Genomic DNA, 13,481 nt, shown 5'->3' on the forward strand with positions numbered 1-13,481 from the left:
GTCACTATTGGGAGATGCCAGGTGGCTGGCACCTGAAGGGACTTCCATAAACCCTGGGGAAGCAGCCACCACCCTGTTCTGGGCCCATGCTGAGGTTCTACTAGTTTGCTAGGACACTGTTTTGTGTCAATCGTATGCCAGTGGACATGGCACTTCTATTACTAGAGCAGCATGGAAGTCTCCCTTACTGTCCCCTGAGACCCACCCAAGGGGCCACAGCACCTACACCGACGGATGATGTCACCTCTTAGATAACAACGTCAAGTACCAAGTTCTTGTGGTGAGCTTTTGGCTGCACTGCATCGTGCTCCCTGCGAGGCATGGCACGGACCTGGCCCGGAGGTGTCTCCGATCTGTGAATGGAAAACACGCTCACACACACACACACACACACACACACACACACGTGCGCGCGCGCGCGCACAGAGAGACAGAGACAGAGATGCCAGTTAATTTTAAAATGCCTTGGCTAATTCAAAGGCTGTGCCCTCCTAAACCTCTGTCCCTACTACCCCAGGCACAATCGGGAACACGACCAGTGGCCACTTACCTGAAAACTCACGTGGCTTGATGGCTTTATCTCCTAGTGCTACTGCAGCCCCTTTTTTTCCCAGTCTTGGCGACTGTCCCTGAATGTCCTCCCAGGTTTCTCAGAATCAATGATCCCAGAGGGATCAGGACAGAAGTCCTGGTAGATGTTACTTTGGAGATGACTCCTTTTATTTTTTTTAAATATCTTATTTATTGTGTGTGTGTGTGTGTGTGTGTGTGTGTGTTTTGTGTGTGCACGCACACACTTGCAACCATGCATGCATGCACACACCATCATGCATGAGTAGAGATCAAACGACAACCTGTGGGAGTCAGTTCTCTCCACCATCTGGGTCTCAGAGATCCAACTCTGATCATCAGGCTCAGTGGTACTTTACCCGCTGAACCATTTCTCCTCTGCCCTGGTAACTAACTCTTTTATTCCTGTAATATACTGAGTTAACAGCAGCCTGAAATGACCTGTGAGAGTATAAATGCAGGAGAAAGAACCACAGGTCCTTGCTCAAAGGGTGTCTGTTACACCATCTTCATTTCCATAATAGAAACTCAATAAAGTATGTTCATTTGGCCATACTTATACTGAAGTTGGAATACAGAGAAAGTCACCATGGTTCCTGTGCTAACACATTATACAAATTGGTGAAGTCATCTTTCAGTGTGGATGTTAGAGGGAGGAAAACTGAGCCAGCCGTCCGCCTCAGTACTGGTTGCAGCTGCTGAGCCTCAGCACTGTCTGGTGATAACCACTGTTCTTTGTTAACTCCCCTCCCCCCATGCCACCTAGCTCAGGCTAGCTTCAGTTAAAGATGGCCTTGAATTCTGTATTCTCTGTTTCCACCTTCCAGGTGCTGGGGTTATATGTACTGCCTTGTCTGGCTGCCCCGGCTGGTCTTGAACTCACTAACCCGATGCCTTCAAACTTGAGGTCCTCATGCCTCAACCTCCCAAATGCTGAAATTACAGCTGTGTGCTGCCTCTCTCAGCTACCTAAAGTCTTTGTCCCCTTTTGTGACAAAGTCTCATGTAGCCCCCTGGCTGGCCTCAAACTCACTGTGTGGCCAAGGATAACCTTGAACTCTGGATGCTCTCCCTCTACCTCAGAAGTGTTGGGATTCTGTAGCTTCACCTGACTTGGATCTTTCTGTGTAGCCTGGGTTAGCCTCAAACCCTTCATGGGCCTCTCACTTTCTTTAGCCTCTTAGGTGTTGGGATTACAGGCTTGCACTAGTAGGCTTGGCACCAAGGTCATTGATCATGCACACAATTAAAATGGAAAAAATAGAAGGAGGGAGCCAGAGCTGGTGGCTCTGGTGGCTCAAGATCAGCTCACTGCTTGTAATTGACTAGAAATTCTGAACTCTCTTTTACTCTCCTGGGGCCGGAGCTGATTGCTCCTGGCAGTTAGCCTCCTGTGGAGAGCAGCAGGTGATTAGAAAAAGACAATCACTTGGGGTGGAGAGAAAGAAAAGAAAAAAAAAATAACAAAACCAAACCACGTGCACATCACACTCAAGCTCATAGCTCTAAAAGCAACTGTCATAAGAACAGGTAGAATCATTACAGCAGGATAATTGATTACATGGTTCTCCAAACATTTTTACATTCCTAAGTTCATAGTAAGTTCAAAGCAATAGTTCGTGGTCAGTAAGGTTTAAGGAGTTAACGGCAGAATTGTGTACATGTCTTTCCATGAAGACTTGCACCTGAATAAATATTCCTTGTTTACTATTTAGCTCCACAAGTTATAAGTTCAAAGCAATAGTTTTTATGTCATAAATTAACATGAACAGGTCATTTATTTTATATCGTATTTTTAAAGTTTTATATAGTTAAATTAGCTATTATCTATTTTATGTTTGTAAATAATCATCTGGATCTAGCCTAGATTGAATGATTTTCCTTGATTATAAATATGTCTCAAGCCTATTTTTTTTCCTAGTGTAATTTATGTGCCTGTGATACATGAAGGTTCATGAAGGTTCACTTTTTTGTAGCTTTCTTATTCTGCAGAGGGACTTAAAATTACTTGAATCAATTCAGGAGTTTTAGAAAATTGTTATCAGAAATTATGAAACCATCAGTTTATCTAAATAACATTACTACATGAAAGTGCATCTTCATATTGATTCTGCAGGAAATCTGCCCAGCAGAGTGGGTTAATACCCAGGAAACAATGGGCAGGTAAGGTCTCTGCACACCATGCCAGACATATGAGGAATACACAATGGCAGCATGGAAAGGCATATACCTGGGGTCTATGTCTCTTCAGGGCACACCCATCATAGTCATGCAAAAACGATGGGTCACCTCCAGGAAACTCGCTTGCTATAGTTTTTCTGCATGGCTTCTGCCAACCACGTCTTCAAAAAAAAAAAAAAAAAAAAAAAAAAACCAACAAAGACATAACTTTTTCATTCCTTTTTCAAAGTCAGGGTCCCTCTCTTAGCCTGCCCATTCTAGCCTCCAACCCATAGCAATCCACTTTTTTTTCACTTCCCAAAGGTCTGGATTACAGTTGTGAGCACCGTGCCTGCAAAGACACTCTTAACAAGAAGTCTGGCTAGGTGGATGGTGCTCAGGTGCGTCCTTGTAGGGCTGCTCAGCACGGAGAACGGGATTAAAAGAGCAAGTTGCAGTCAGGTGTTTGTCAGGCACCACCATGAACAGAAAGAATACATGTTGTCTTCCTCTGGTGTAAATCCATGGCCAACAAGATTCTTTCTAAAGCAGAGGGAAAATGGTACCATCTTTCTTTGTCCTCTTATCTGTCTCCCCCAACAATGTTTCAGAGTTTTCCAACCTACCTGATCTGTTGTTTTTCAAACTTAAGTAAATTGCCCTTGAGTTTCTTCTGAGTTTAAGTTCTTGTATCTACCAAACTAGTTGTACATAATTATACACTATACCCTGTGTTCCTCAGTACCAACACTTGGGGAGGGGTACAAGATCTCATACTAGCCTGGGCTACCTAAAAGGACCTTGTCACAAGGAATAGAAAGACCAAATAGTAGATAAATACCAGCTGCCTTAGTTTGTTTTCCTAGTTACAGTCTGTCGTTGAGAGGAATGGCAAGAACTCCAGCTGGAGCAGAGGCAGGCGCTTTCTCTCTCTGCGTGTCAGGTTGAAGGCTAACTATAATAACATTTTTTGAAAACTCGGGTTTAGTATTGTTCTTTTGGGTATGAATAATAAATTCTTACTTTTTCTCTCTTTTCCTTTTAAAAATATTTCTAGAAGCCCAAATAGTTCTCCCAACCGACAGCCTAAACCTGGAATCATTTCTGCCCAAAATATCTACAGCTTTGGCTTCGGGAAGGTAAGAAGCTGACACTCATAGTCTAGGTTTGCTGATTTAGGTAGAGAATCATATGACCATATCTCTTCACCTTATTCAACTCTAATGGGTTTTGTGGGGTAAGGATTGAGATAGGATCTCAAACTTGAGATAATTCTGCCTCGGTGCTAGGATTGCAGGTATAAACTACCATACCTGCTCTTGGCTAAACCTGGTGATCTTCTTTTCCAGATACTGGAAAAGCAAAGATCATTCATACACCCAGCACATCCCCCAATGGCCTCTTTCCCTAACTGGAAGAATAGAAGATGACAAGGATACTGTTTCTCCTCAAAGCATTCCTCAGTTCATTAAAAGCATTTTAGGTATATTTATTAAACCCGTGGAAGGGTGAGGCCATCAGGAAGCAAATCCATGGAGCTGGCACAGCTCTCTGCCTTTCTGTTAAAGGCAAATGCCTGAGACCTTCACGAGAATTGAAGAATCTCAGTCCTTCTGCATCTTACGCAGGATAGGCCTTTATCTCTACGTAACACCAGCCCTTAATCCCTCCTCCTGACCTCAGAGACCCTGTCGTCTTTTGTCGTCTGCGTTGTGGGAGAGACTTCTTAGTGCTCCATCCTTACTGCACAATGAACGGTAAACACTGTAGTGAAATGATTTGAATGACTCTGGCAAGAGAGAAAGTGTATAGAAGTGATCCCACTGGGGACATGCTGAGTGGATGAAGGGTCTTTGCTCTCTACCAAGGCGCTTGGGTGAGGGTGGAAGTAAAAAAAAAATTTGGCTCCCCCCGCCCTTGTGTTGATGGAAGTGAACCCAGAGCTCTGGTGTGAGCCTCAGATGCTTATTTCGGGAATAAGTCCCTAGCACAGGTGTATTGGCTTTTGTACACATGGCCTGGGTTCTGGAGATGTTATGCCTTACTTTTTTATTGCTGTAACAAAATGCCCTGATCAAGGCATCTTTTTTAAAAAGAATTATTTATTTATGTTATGTATATGAGCACCCTGCAGCTGTCCTCAGACACACCAGAAGAGGGCATCAGATCCCATTACAGATGGTTGTGAGCCACCATGTGGTTGCTGGGAATTGAACTCAGGACCTCTGGAAGAGCGATCAGTGCTCTTAACCACTGAGCCGTCTCTCCTGCCCCCTCATCAAAGGTGCCTTATAAAAGAAAGCATTTAATTTGGCGGCTCATGACTCCAGAAGAAGAGTGGTGGCAAGCATGGCAAGTGGCAAGCAGGCTTGGTGCAAGACCACTGTCTAGAGCTTACTTCTGATACACAAGCATGAGGCAGAGAGAGCTAACTGGGAAAGGAGTGAGTTGTTGAAACCTTAGCCCACCCCAGTGCCACACCTTCTCCAACAAGGCCACACCTCCAAATCCTTCCCAAACAGTTCTACTAACTGGGGACCAAACATTTAAACATATGAGCCTTTGGGGACATTCTCATTCAAACCACCACAGTCCTTGTCACATCACTTCAGGAAAGATCCTGGACTTCTGTCTGAACCACCTCAGTAAAAGAGAAAGAATATTTCAAGATTCAAAATAATATAAAGTCAGTTGTGGATCATGTATGATTATGCCTCTGATCCTACCCCTTAGGAAGGAGGAGTTATTGTAAAAAGAAATGCTAGGAGCTACCTGAGACAGCATTCTCCCCTAATACAAGCACTCAGGAGGTGGCAGGAAGTTCATGCATTTGAGGCCTATATAAGCTACATATTGAGATCTTATCTAAAAACAAGTAGTATTGCTGGGCATGATGGTGCACACCTTTAATCCCAGAACTTGGAATGTGCAGGCAGGCTAGTCTGAGTTTGAGGCTAGCCTGGTCTATATAGTGAGTTCCATATCATGTCCCCAAATCAACCAACCAACCAAGCACTACTACCAAAGAGAGAATGGGTGGGTGTATTTACTAGGTAAGTAGCATCACTAAGCAAAGGATAGGAGGGAGGGACTCTGCTTTCCCTTTCTAATTCCCACAATTTGAAGCTGTGCTTTGGTTTCAGTTTTACCTCACTTCGGGGATGCAGCTCACTTACCCAGGATCTCTTCCAGTAATTGGAGAAAAGGAAGTGATCCAAGCTGACGATGAGCCCACCTTCTCTTTCTTCAGCGGCCCCTACATGGTCATGACCAAGTAAGTTGGAATTGGTCAGTGGGAGTTAGTCCTATGGGAAGTGTTTATGGCCTTCTTGGATGTGACAGAACTGACTATAGACATTACCAAAGGACACTTTATCCAGAGAACAACTGCTCTGAGAAATTTCCCGTTTCAATATGCTAACCTTTCTACTGTCTAAAGAATTAGAGGCAACAAGACGGTAATTAACTTGCATCTGAAACGGGATGTGTCTCTCATCAACCAAATCCAAGGATAGTGGTAGTAACAGGATTTGGATGTGACAGAAACCTGTTGGATGTACTCGGTTCTCGGAGACCTTATCCCTGCGGGGTCAGGAGAGTTGTTCTGGCCAGGATGTCTCAGCTTTTAGAACCTGGGTTTCTTTACTTCTTCAAAGAAACACACATCTACAAATGCCTCTGCTGGGTCCACAAGGCTCCTGTGTCCCTCATTTTTCTGCCTGCGCTATGAATTTGTTTTTAGATCATGCCTCTGTCCCATCACTATGGCTCCTGTCCCTCCTAATGGGTTCTTGAGCATTCCCTATTGTCTAGATCACCACAGCTCTATTCGTTTGCCACACTGCTGTCACCATTATCTGACAGAAAAACCTCACCAAATTATTCACTACCTTGAATCCCTCTGTGACCTTTGCCTCCTCACTTAATTCTCCAGTGTGCTTTAGAGCCTAGAGGTTGTGGAAGAGAGGATAGTAGAGATTCTGTGTGAACCTGTTTTTCAGTTGTGTGGGAAAATTGGTTCACTGAAGCAGGGGCTACTCAGCCCCTCTCCTTTTGCTCTCTCCTGCTCTTTTAGCCTCGTGTGGAACAGGAGCAGAGTCACAGTGAAGGAGCTGAACCTTCCCACCCATCCCCACTGTAGCAGGCTGAGGTTGGCCGACTTGCTGATTGCTGAACAGGAGCACAGCAGGTAAGGAGACCCGTAGAACAAGAGCCAGTGTGGGGCTGAGTTGTCCAGACCTGGACCTGCGGTACAGCAATCTCACCTACCCTTGGCATGTCCTGAGTATTAGGCTTGGTTGACTTCTAAAAACTGCTGAAGAGAAAGGAATTAAAGAGGAGTCTGAGGAGTGTGGATTGTGATGGTAAGGGCCTCAATTCTGTCATCTGTCCTGTGACTCAAGTCTTTGTATGGACAGGACCCAGGACCATCTGTTGTTGTTGTTGTTGTTGTTGTTGTTGTTGTTTTTTCCTGGGACTCTGTACTGATCTGGAGAGCAAATGGCTGTCCTGTTCTCATAGAGCACAGCAGTCCATCAGGTCAGATCTGAGGACAGCATCTCCACTCCTCAGGACATGTCCATGAATCTCATAGCTTCCTGAGACTCCAGACCCATGTCATGTACGTCTTGGCCAGTCAGATACTGGATTCGTGATTTCATACCAGGGCCACCAAGGAACGGAAAGGAATCCTGGATCGTTGAGCTAGGTTCTGAGTAGACCACACAGCCCTGTAGGAGGTGTTTCTGGACAGGTGAAATGCTTGCTTTTGAAGACACTGGCCTGAACCCAAACAACCTGAAAAGACAATTGGGTAGGCATGATGTGTGCTTGACATAAGGCTGAGTAGATCTGCGACTTTGAACACATTTCCTTGGTGTTTTCTACCTCCTTTCTAGTAAAGCTCCACCATTGAGCTCCACCTCTAACTCTTGGTTACTTCATTTCTACAGTGAGTAGGAAGCTCCATTTCAGAGATGACTTATGCAGCCTATATTGAGTGTCTTAGCTAGGTTTTTGGTGGTTGGTTGGTTGGTTTGTTTGTTTGTTTGTTTGTTTATTTATTTATTTATTTATTTATTTTTTGCTATGATGAAACACCATGGCCAAAAAGCAAGTTGGGGAGGACAGGGTTTATTTGGTTTACACTTCCGTATTGCTTTTTATCATAGAAGGAAGTCAGGACAGGAACCTGCAGGCAGGAGCTGATGCAGAGGCCATGGAGGGGGTGACTTACTGGCTTGCTTCCTCAGGCTTGCCAAGAGCCTGCTTTCTTTTAGAACTCAGGACCACCTGCCTAGGAATAGATCAACCCACAATGTGCAATGTGCTTGGCTCTCCCCATCAGTCACTAATTAAGAAGATACCTTACAGTCTGGTGGAAGCATCTTCTCAAGTTTGGTTCTCTTGTTTTAGATAACTCTTTTTTTTTTTTTTTGGTTTTTTTTTTCGGAGCTGGGGACCGAACCCAGGGCCTTGCGCTTCCTAGGCAAGCGCTCTACCACTGAGCTAAATCCCCAACCCCTAGATAACTCTTAACTTGTGTGTTACACTGACCTACAACTAGCCAACATACAGAGTATTTGATTTGTAGTTTTTCCTACACTGTCATTATTGCCACTGATAACTTTCTTTATATACTATTTATTTTTATTTTATGCTCATTGCTGTTTTGCCTACATATATGTCTGGGTGAGGGTGTTATAGACAGTGTGAGCTGCCTTATGAGTTCTGGGAATTCTATCCCCATCCTCTGGAAGAGCAACCAGTGCTTTTAGCCACTGAGCCATCTCTCCAGCCCACCAGACAATGCTTAAACCTTCAGCTTCTTCCAATAGATGTCTCCCCTTCCAGAACCCATCTTATTTTCTAAGAAAATGCTGTATGTAGAGTGTGTTTTGTTGGCCTTTGGTTTCTATATATTGATTGTTTTTGAGACAAGATGTCAGGTACTCCAGCCTGGACTTGAGCTTACTGTGTAGTAAGTAGAGGGTGGCCTTGAGCCTCTTGCTACCTCCACCTTCCAGTTTCTAGGATTAAAGGCTGTGCCACCATGCCTGGTTGTAAGGGGATTTGTTTAGAATGTGTTCAAATGACCTAAAAGAAAGAATATCACCTATATTTTCATCCTGCTGTCCTATTCCCTGTCCTTCTGAAGATTTTTATCTTTTTTAGCAACCTGCGGCATCCCAGCCTGTTGCAGCTGATGGCCGTATGTTTGTCCCGGGACCTGGAGAAAATTCGCCTGGTTTATGAGCGTATCACAGTCGGCACACTCTTCAGTGTCCTCCATGAACGAGTAAATGGTCATTCTAAACATTGCCCAGCTGTCCTTGCCCTGCCCTCTTCCTTGCTCTCTTTGGAAGAGAAACCTGTCAGTCCTTTCTAGGTTTGTGGTGTCACAGGCCAGATAAGACTGAGAAGCATGTGTGGGGCTGATGTGATTTAATTCTTTTCACATTGCTCGCTTGATTAATGTGTCTTCTGTGTACCACCCAGAGGTCAGAGGACAACTTTTTGTAAGGAGTGCTCTCCTACTATGGGTGACAGGGATTAAAGTCAGGTCACCAGGCTTGGCAGCAAGCACCTTTACCCTCTGAGCCCTCTCACTGGCCCTAATACAGTATTATTTTTTTAATCATTAGTCTTCCTCATCTTCTTTTTTTCATTAAACAAATTTATCAGTGTGTGTGTGTGTACATGTGCATGTGCCCACATGTATGCTGCGTCCCTGTGCACATATGCCACAGTTATGTGTGTGGAGGTCAGAGGATAACTTTGTGCAATTGGTTTTCCCCTGTCATTTTTACTGATGATGTTTAAACCTTCAGCTTCTTCCAGTAGGAAGGGAAACCTTCCCAGGGCAGGTTTACTGGTGTGAGTGGACAGACCTCCCTGGCAGTTTCCCCAGGTTAACGTGGAAAGCACATACCAAATCTAGAGTACTTCCTCTCATGCTCCCCTGTAGAAAAGGAGCTGAGGCTTAGAGCCGAGAACTGGGTCAGTGGAACTGTAGTCACTTAACCTCACTGACGTTTAGGCTCCCATCTGCCAAATGAGAAACCAGGAAGCAGTGAGAAGCAAATTAAAAGGCTTTGGAGATGGCACCAGGAAGTCTTTTCTTTCTTTCTTGCTTGCAGAGGTCCCAGTTCCCAGTGTTGCACATGGAAATGATTGTGCACCTGCTCCTCCAGATTGCTGACGCCTTGATATACCTGCATTCCCGAGGGTTTATCCATCGCTCCCTTAGCTCCTACGCTGTCCACATTGTCTCTGCAGGAGAGGCAAGGCTGACTAACCTGGAATACATGATGGAAAGGTAGGTGTAGGATGCCATGTAGCTTCTTTCTTAAGAGGGACTCCACGGGTGGCGGGAGGGGGGGGGGGAGGACCTTCATTACAGCGTTGAAATCTAATCTGTTCAGGACATGTGATTGGTGGGAAAACTGTCCACCAGCACAGAGATTATTCCTAAAGGCCTAGCTTTGTTTGCCAAGGCTATAGATAAGACTATTTTTTAAAAAATTGTTTTACATATTGTGTGTGGGGGTTGGGAGGGAGAGAGGAGAGGGAGAGGGCAGCTTATGGTTCTTTTCTTCTACTGTGTGGATTCTGAGAATCGAAACCAGGCCATTAGGCTAGGTGTCAGGACCTTCACCACTGAGGCCTTCCCCAATCCTCCTTATCCTCCCTCCCCCTTGTCTGAAATGGAGTCTTGTGTATAGCTCAGTCTGACCTCAGATCTACAAAGTAGTCCAGCCTAGACTTGAATTCACAGTTCTCTTTCATAGGCTTCTCAAGAGCTGTTACAAGTGTGTGTTGCCATGTCTGGCTGAGAAGTTACTTCTGCTTAGGGTAGTCTTGTTTTCATAAACATGAAATATGTGTATACTAACCAATGTGTGTCAAAGCCTCTATCTATCTACTCTTAAAAATTCCCAGTTATTACAACAGAGGGTTGGGTTTTTTCTTTCTTTCTTTTTCTTTCTTTCTTTTTTTTTTTTTTTTTTTGAGACAGGGTTTCTCTGTGTAGCTCTGAATGTCTTGGAACTCACTCTGTGCTTTGTAGACCAGGCTGGCCTCCAACTCAGAGATCCTCCAGCCTCTGCTACCCAAGTGCTGGGATATGTGCCACCCTGCTGGTCTGAGTTGTGTGTTCTTACCTTATAATCAACTGTGTGTGTTGAAAGGGCCTTGTTACACATTTCTCCTATCACTGGCCAGCCACCCCCTAAGGCCTCAGTTGTCCCCTGCATTCTTTTCATTGCTACCGAGGGAATAAGGGAAGGCATAGAGGGTACACAGTAAGGTTTGGGGCTTACCTAAAGTGAGTACATCACAGCTTCCCACTTTACACTGGCCAAAGCCCAACTACCTTCTTATTGAACAGAGGCTTAGAAATGTGCCTTAGCTGGAGAAGAGAGGAGGGACGGTAAGGGGCACCAGTTGGCATTCTGGACGGTTTTCTCTTCGCTCTCAGGACACTCAAGTGCAGCAAGAGACACTTGAAACAACCCCTGTGTTCAAATGCTGGAAGTTGAGCTTAGTTTCCTTCTGGGCTGGGGCCAAAGGCTGACTCTTAATTCTCCACCCCAGGCAGAGGGCCTCCGCTGTACATCCTTGATGTTGTCCACAGCTCTAGGCCTTTGCGGCTACGTTGGTTCTGCCTCAGGCACTGCTCTTAGCTCCTGGACAGACTCTGTTTACTTACCCTCCTTCTCCCTCTGCCTGTTTGCCACACATACCACAGGCATAGCTCAGTGCTCATAGAGTTGTTTTATTCATTACTGAGTCCCAGACCCTGAGAACAAGCCCTGACTCATGGGCATTCAGTGTGATTAAAACCCAGTTTCTTACCTTTCCATGTCTCAGTGGTTCTTGTGCTCTGTCTGGAAAGGAGTGCAGGGACTAGCTTATGCTTGGTCCTGGGACCTTGGTAAGGACTCTGAATTTTACCCTAGCTATTGAGGTACTGTAAGAGATGGTTTTTGAGGATTAGAGTATCATAGATAATACTCTTGCTCTTGTGTGTGAAGATGCTATGAGAGCAAGAGAGCGGCAATGGATCAGAGAGGGAATGACTGGAGCTGTTGGAGTTTTCTATGAAATAGCAGCAAAGGTCAGGTGACAATCATCAGTCAAGCCTCAGATTTGTCCATTCTCAATCCTAGTTAGAACACAAGGTAGACCAGTGAGATAGCTTGCTCAGCAAGTAAAAGTGCTTGCTACACAAGCCTGACAACCTGAATTGGACCCTCAGAACCCATGATAGGAGAGAATTTCTATGTGAAAGTTGTCTCTCCTCCCTTGCATCCCCTTCCCTCAAAAGGGTTTTTCTCTGTAGCCCCTGACTATCCTGGAACTCACTCTGTGGATCAGGCTGGCCTTGAACTCAATAGATCTGCTTCCTTCTGCCTCCTTAGTGCTGAGATTGAAAACATGTAATACTGCCTCCTACCTATAAAAGTTGCCTTTTGATCTCATACATACACATAGACACAGACACAGACACAGACACACACTTTCAAGGTCTTCCTATTTAGTTAGCCCAGGATAGACCTATACACTTGCTAGATAGCCAAGAATGGCCCTTAAACTCCTGTTCCTCTTTCCTCTACTTCTCTGCTGCTGGGACTATAGGCCTTGTTGCTTTCTGGTCATCTGAGCTCACTTTTAGTCTAGTCCTTTTCTGCATTCTGTATCATATCTACCAATCTAGTATATCTAGCATACACTTATTCTCCCTTGTATTTTTTCTTTTTAAAATTGTTTTCAAAGTATACGTGCATGTGTGTCTGTGCATGGGTATGTGCCTGTGTGTGCAGCTGCCTGAAGGGGACAGTGGTATCAGATCTCCTTGGAGGTAGTTATAGATGGTTTTGAACCACCCAACATGAGTGCTAGGAATTGAACTTGGGACCTCTGAAAGAGCAGTAGGTGCCTTTAACCATTGAGCCTGCTCTTTCTTCAGCCCCATCTTTTTTGTTTTTGTTGGTTGGTTGTGTTGTTTTGTTTGTTTGTTTGTTTGTTTTTGTTTTTTGCCACTTGATCTTGCTATGTAGCTCTTGTTGGCCTGGAACCCACTGTGTAGACTTGGCTGGCCTCAAATTTGTGGCAGCACTCATGCTTTTGCCTCTTGAGTGTTAAGATTAAAGCCATCCCTAGCACTAATTTTTAAAACATTTTTGTATGTGTGCGTACACAGGTGTATTTGTGTACATGTGCCTGAGAAGACCAGAGGAGTCTTCAGCTGCTCTCCATCCCAAGGGTCCTTTGGTCTCTGGACTCCCAACCTTCCTCACATGAGATTCTCAGAACTCAGTGATAAAGGAAGAGCTTGTTTATTAGCACACAGCTGTATCCTGTAACTATTGCTTAAAGAGGCCTACCCCCATGAGAAATATTTCATGGTTTCCAAGAGGTTAGACCTTGTCATCATCCTGTGACCATTAACGTGATCTTTTCATCTCCATCTAAAGGAAAGATTTCCTCCAGTGCTGAACAAGCTTTACAGAAGCTGAACTGTGCAGGGTTCTAGTTAAGACCATTTGATCTTTAGCAGACAGGAGTCACTGTCTAAGCAGCTATTGGCAGTGGTTGCTTCCTAAGGGAGATGAGCAGATGCTACTCTTTCCAGAGAAGAGGAAGGGGCAAGCAGGCTCACAAAGCAGAAGCCAGTGTTAGCTCTGTTGTCGCAGATCAGAAGTAGTTTCTTATTCCAGTGTAACTCATAATTAATATTAAAGCTTGCT

General features: G+C 44.7%; 1 protein-coding gene across 12 annotated transcripts in view; it reads left to right on the forward strand.

Annotated features, from left to right (window-relative positions):
• Tex14 (testis expressed 14, intercellular bridge forming factor) overlaps positions 1-13,481 on the forward strand; it is a 124,077-nt gene that overhangs the window by 63,056 nt on the left and 47,540 nt on the right. For all 12 annotated transcript variants that reach the window (XM_087570635.1, XM_087570634.1, XM_087570638.1 and 9 more), the window contains exons 6-10: positions 3,788-3,869; positions 5,874-6,004; positions 6,806-6,919; positions 8,905-9,028; positions 9,870-10,048. In XM_087570635.1, the coding sequence (XP_087426761.1) occupies positions 3,788-3,869; positions 5,874-6,004; positions 6,806-6,919; positions 8,905-9,028; positions 9,870-10,048 (630 nt within the window). The remainder of the gene's footprint in view (positions 1-3,787; positions 3,870-5,873; positions 6,005-6,805; positions 6,920-8,904; positions 9,029-9,869; positions 10,049-13,481) is intronic.

This window comes from Rattus norvegicus, chromosome 10 (genome assembly GCF_021556685.1).
Source record: "Rattus norvegicus strain SHRSP/BbbUtx chromosome 10, alternate assembly SHRSP_T2T, whole genome shotgun sequence".
NCBI classification, from domain to species: Eukaryota; Metazoa; Chordata; class Mammalia; order Rodentia; family Muridae; genus Rattus; species Rattus norvegicus.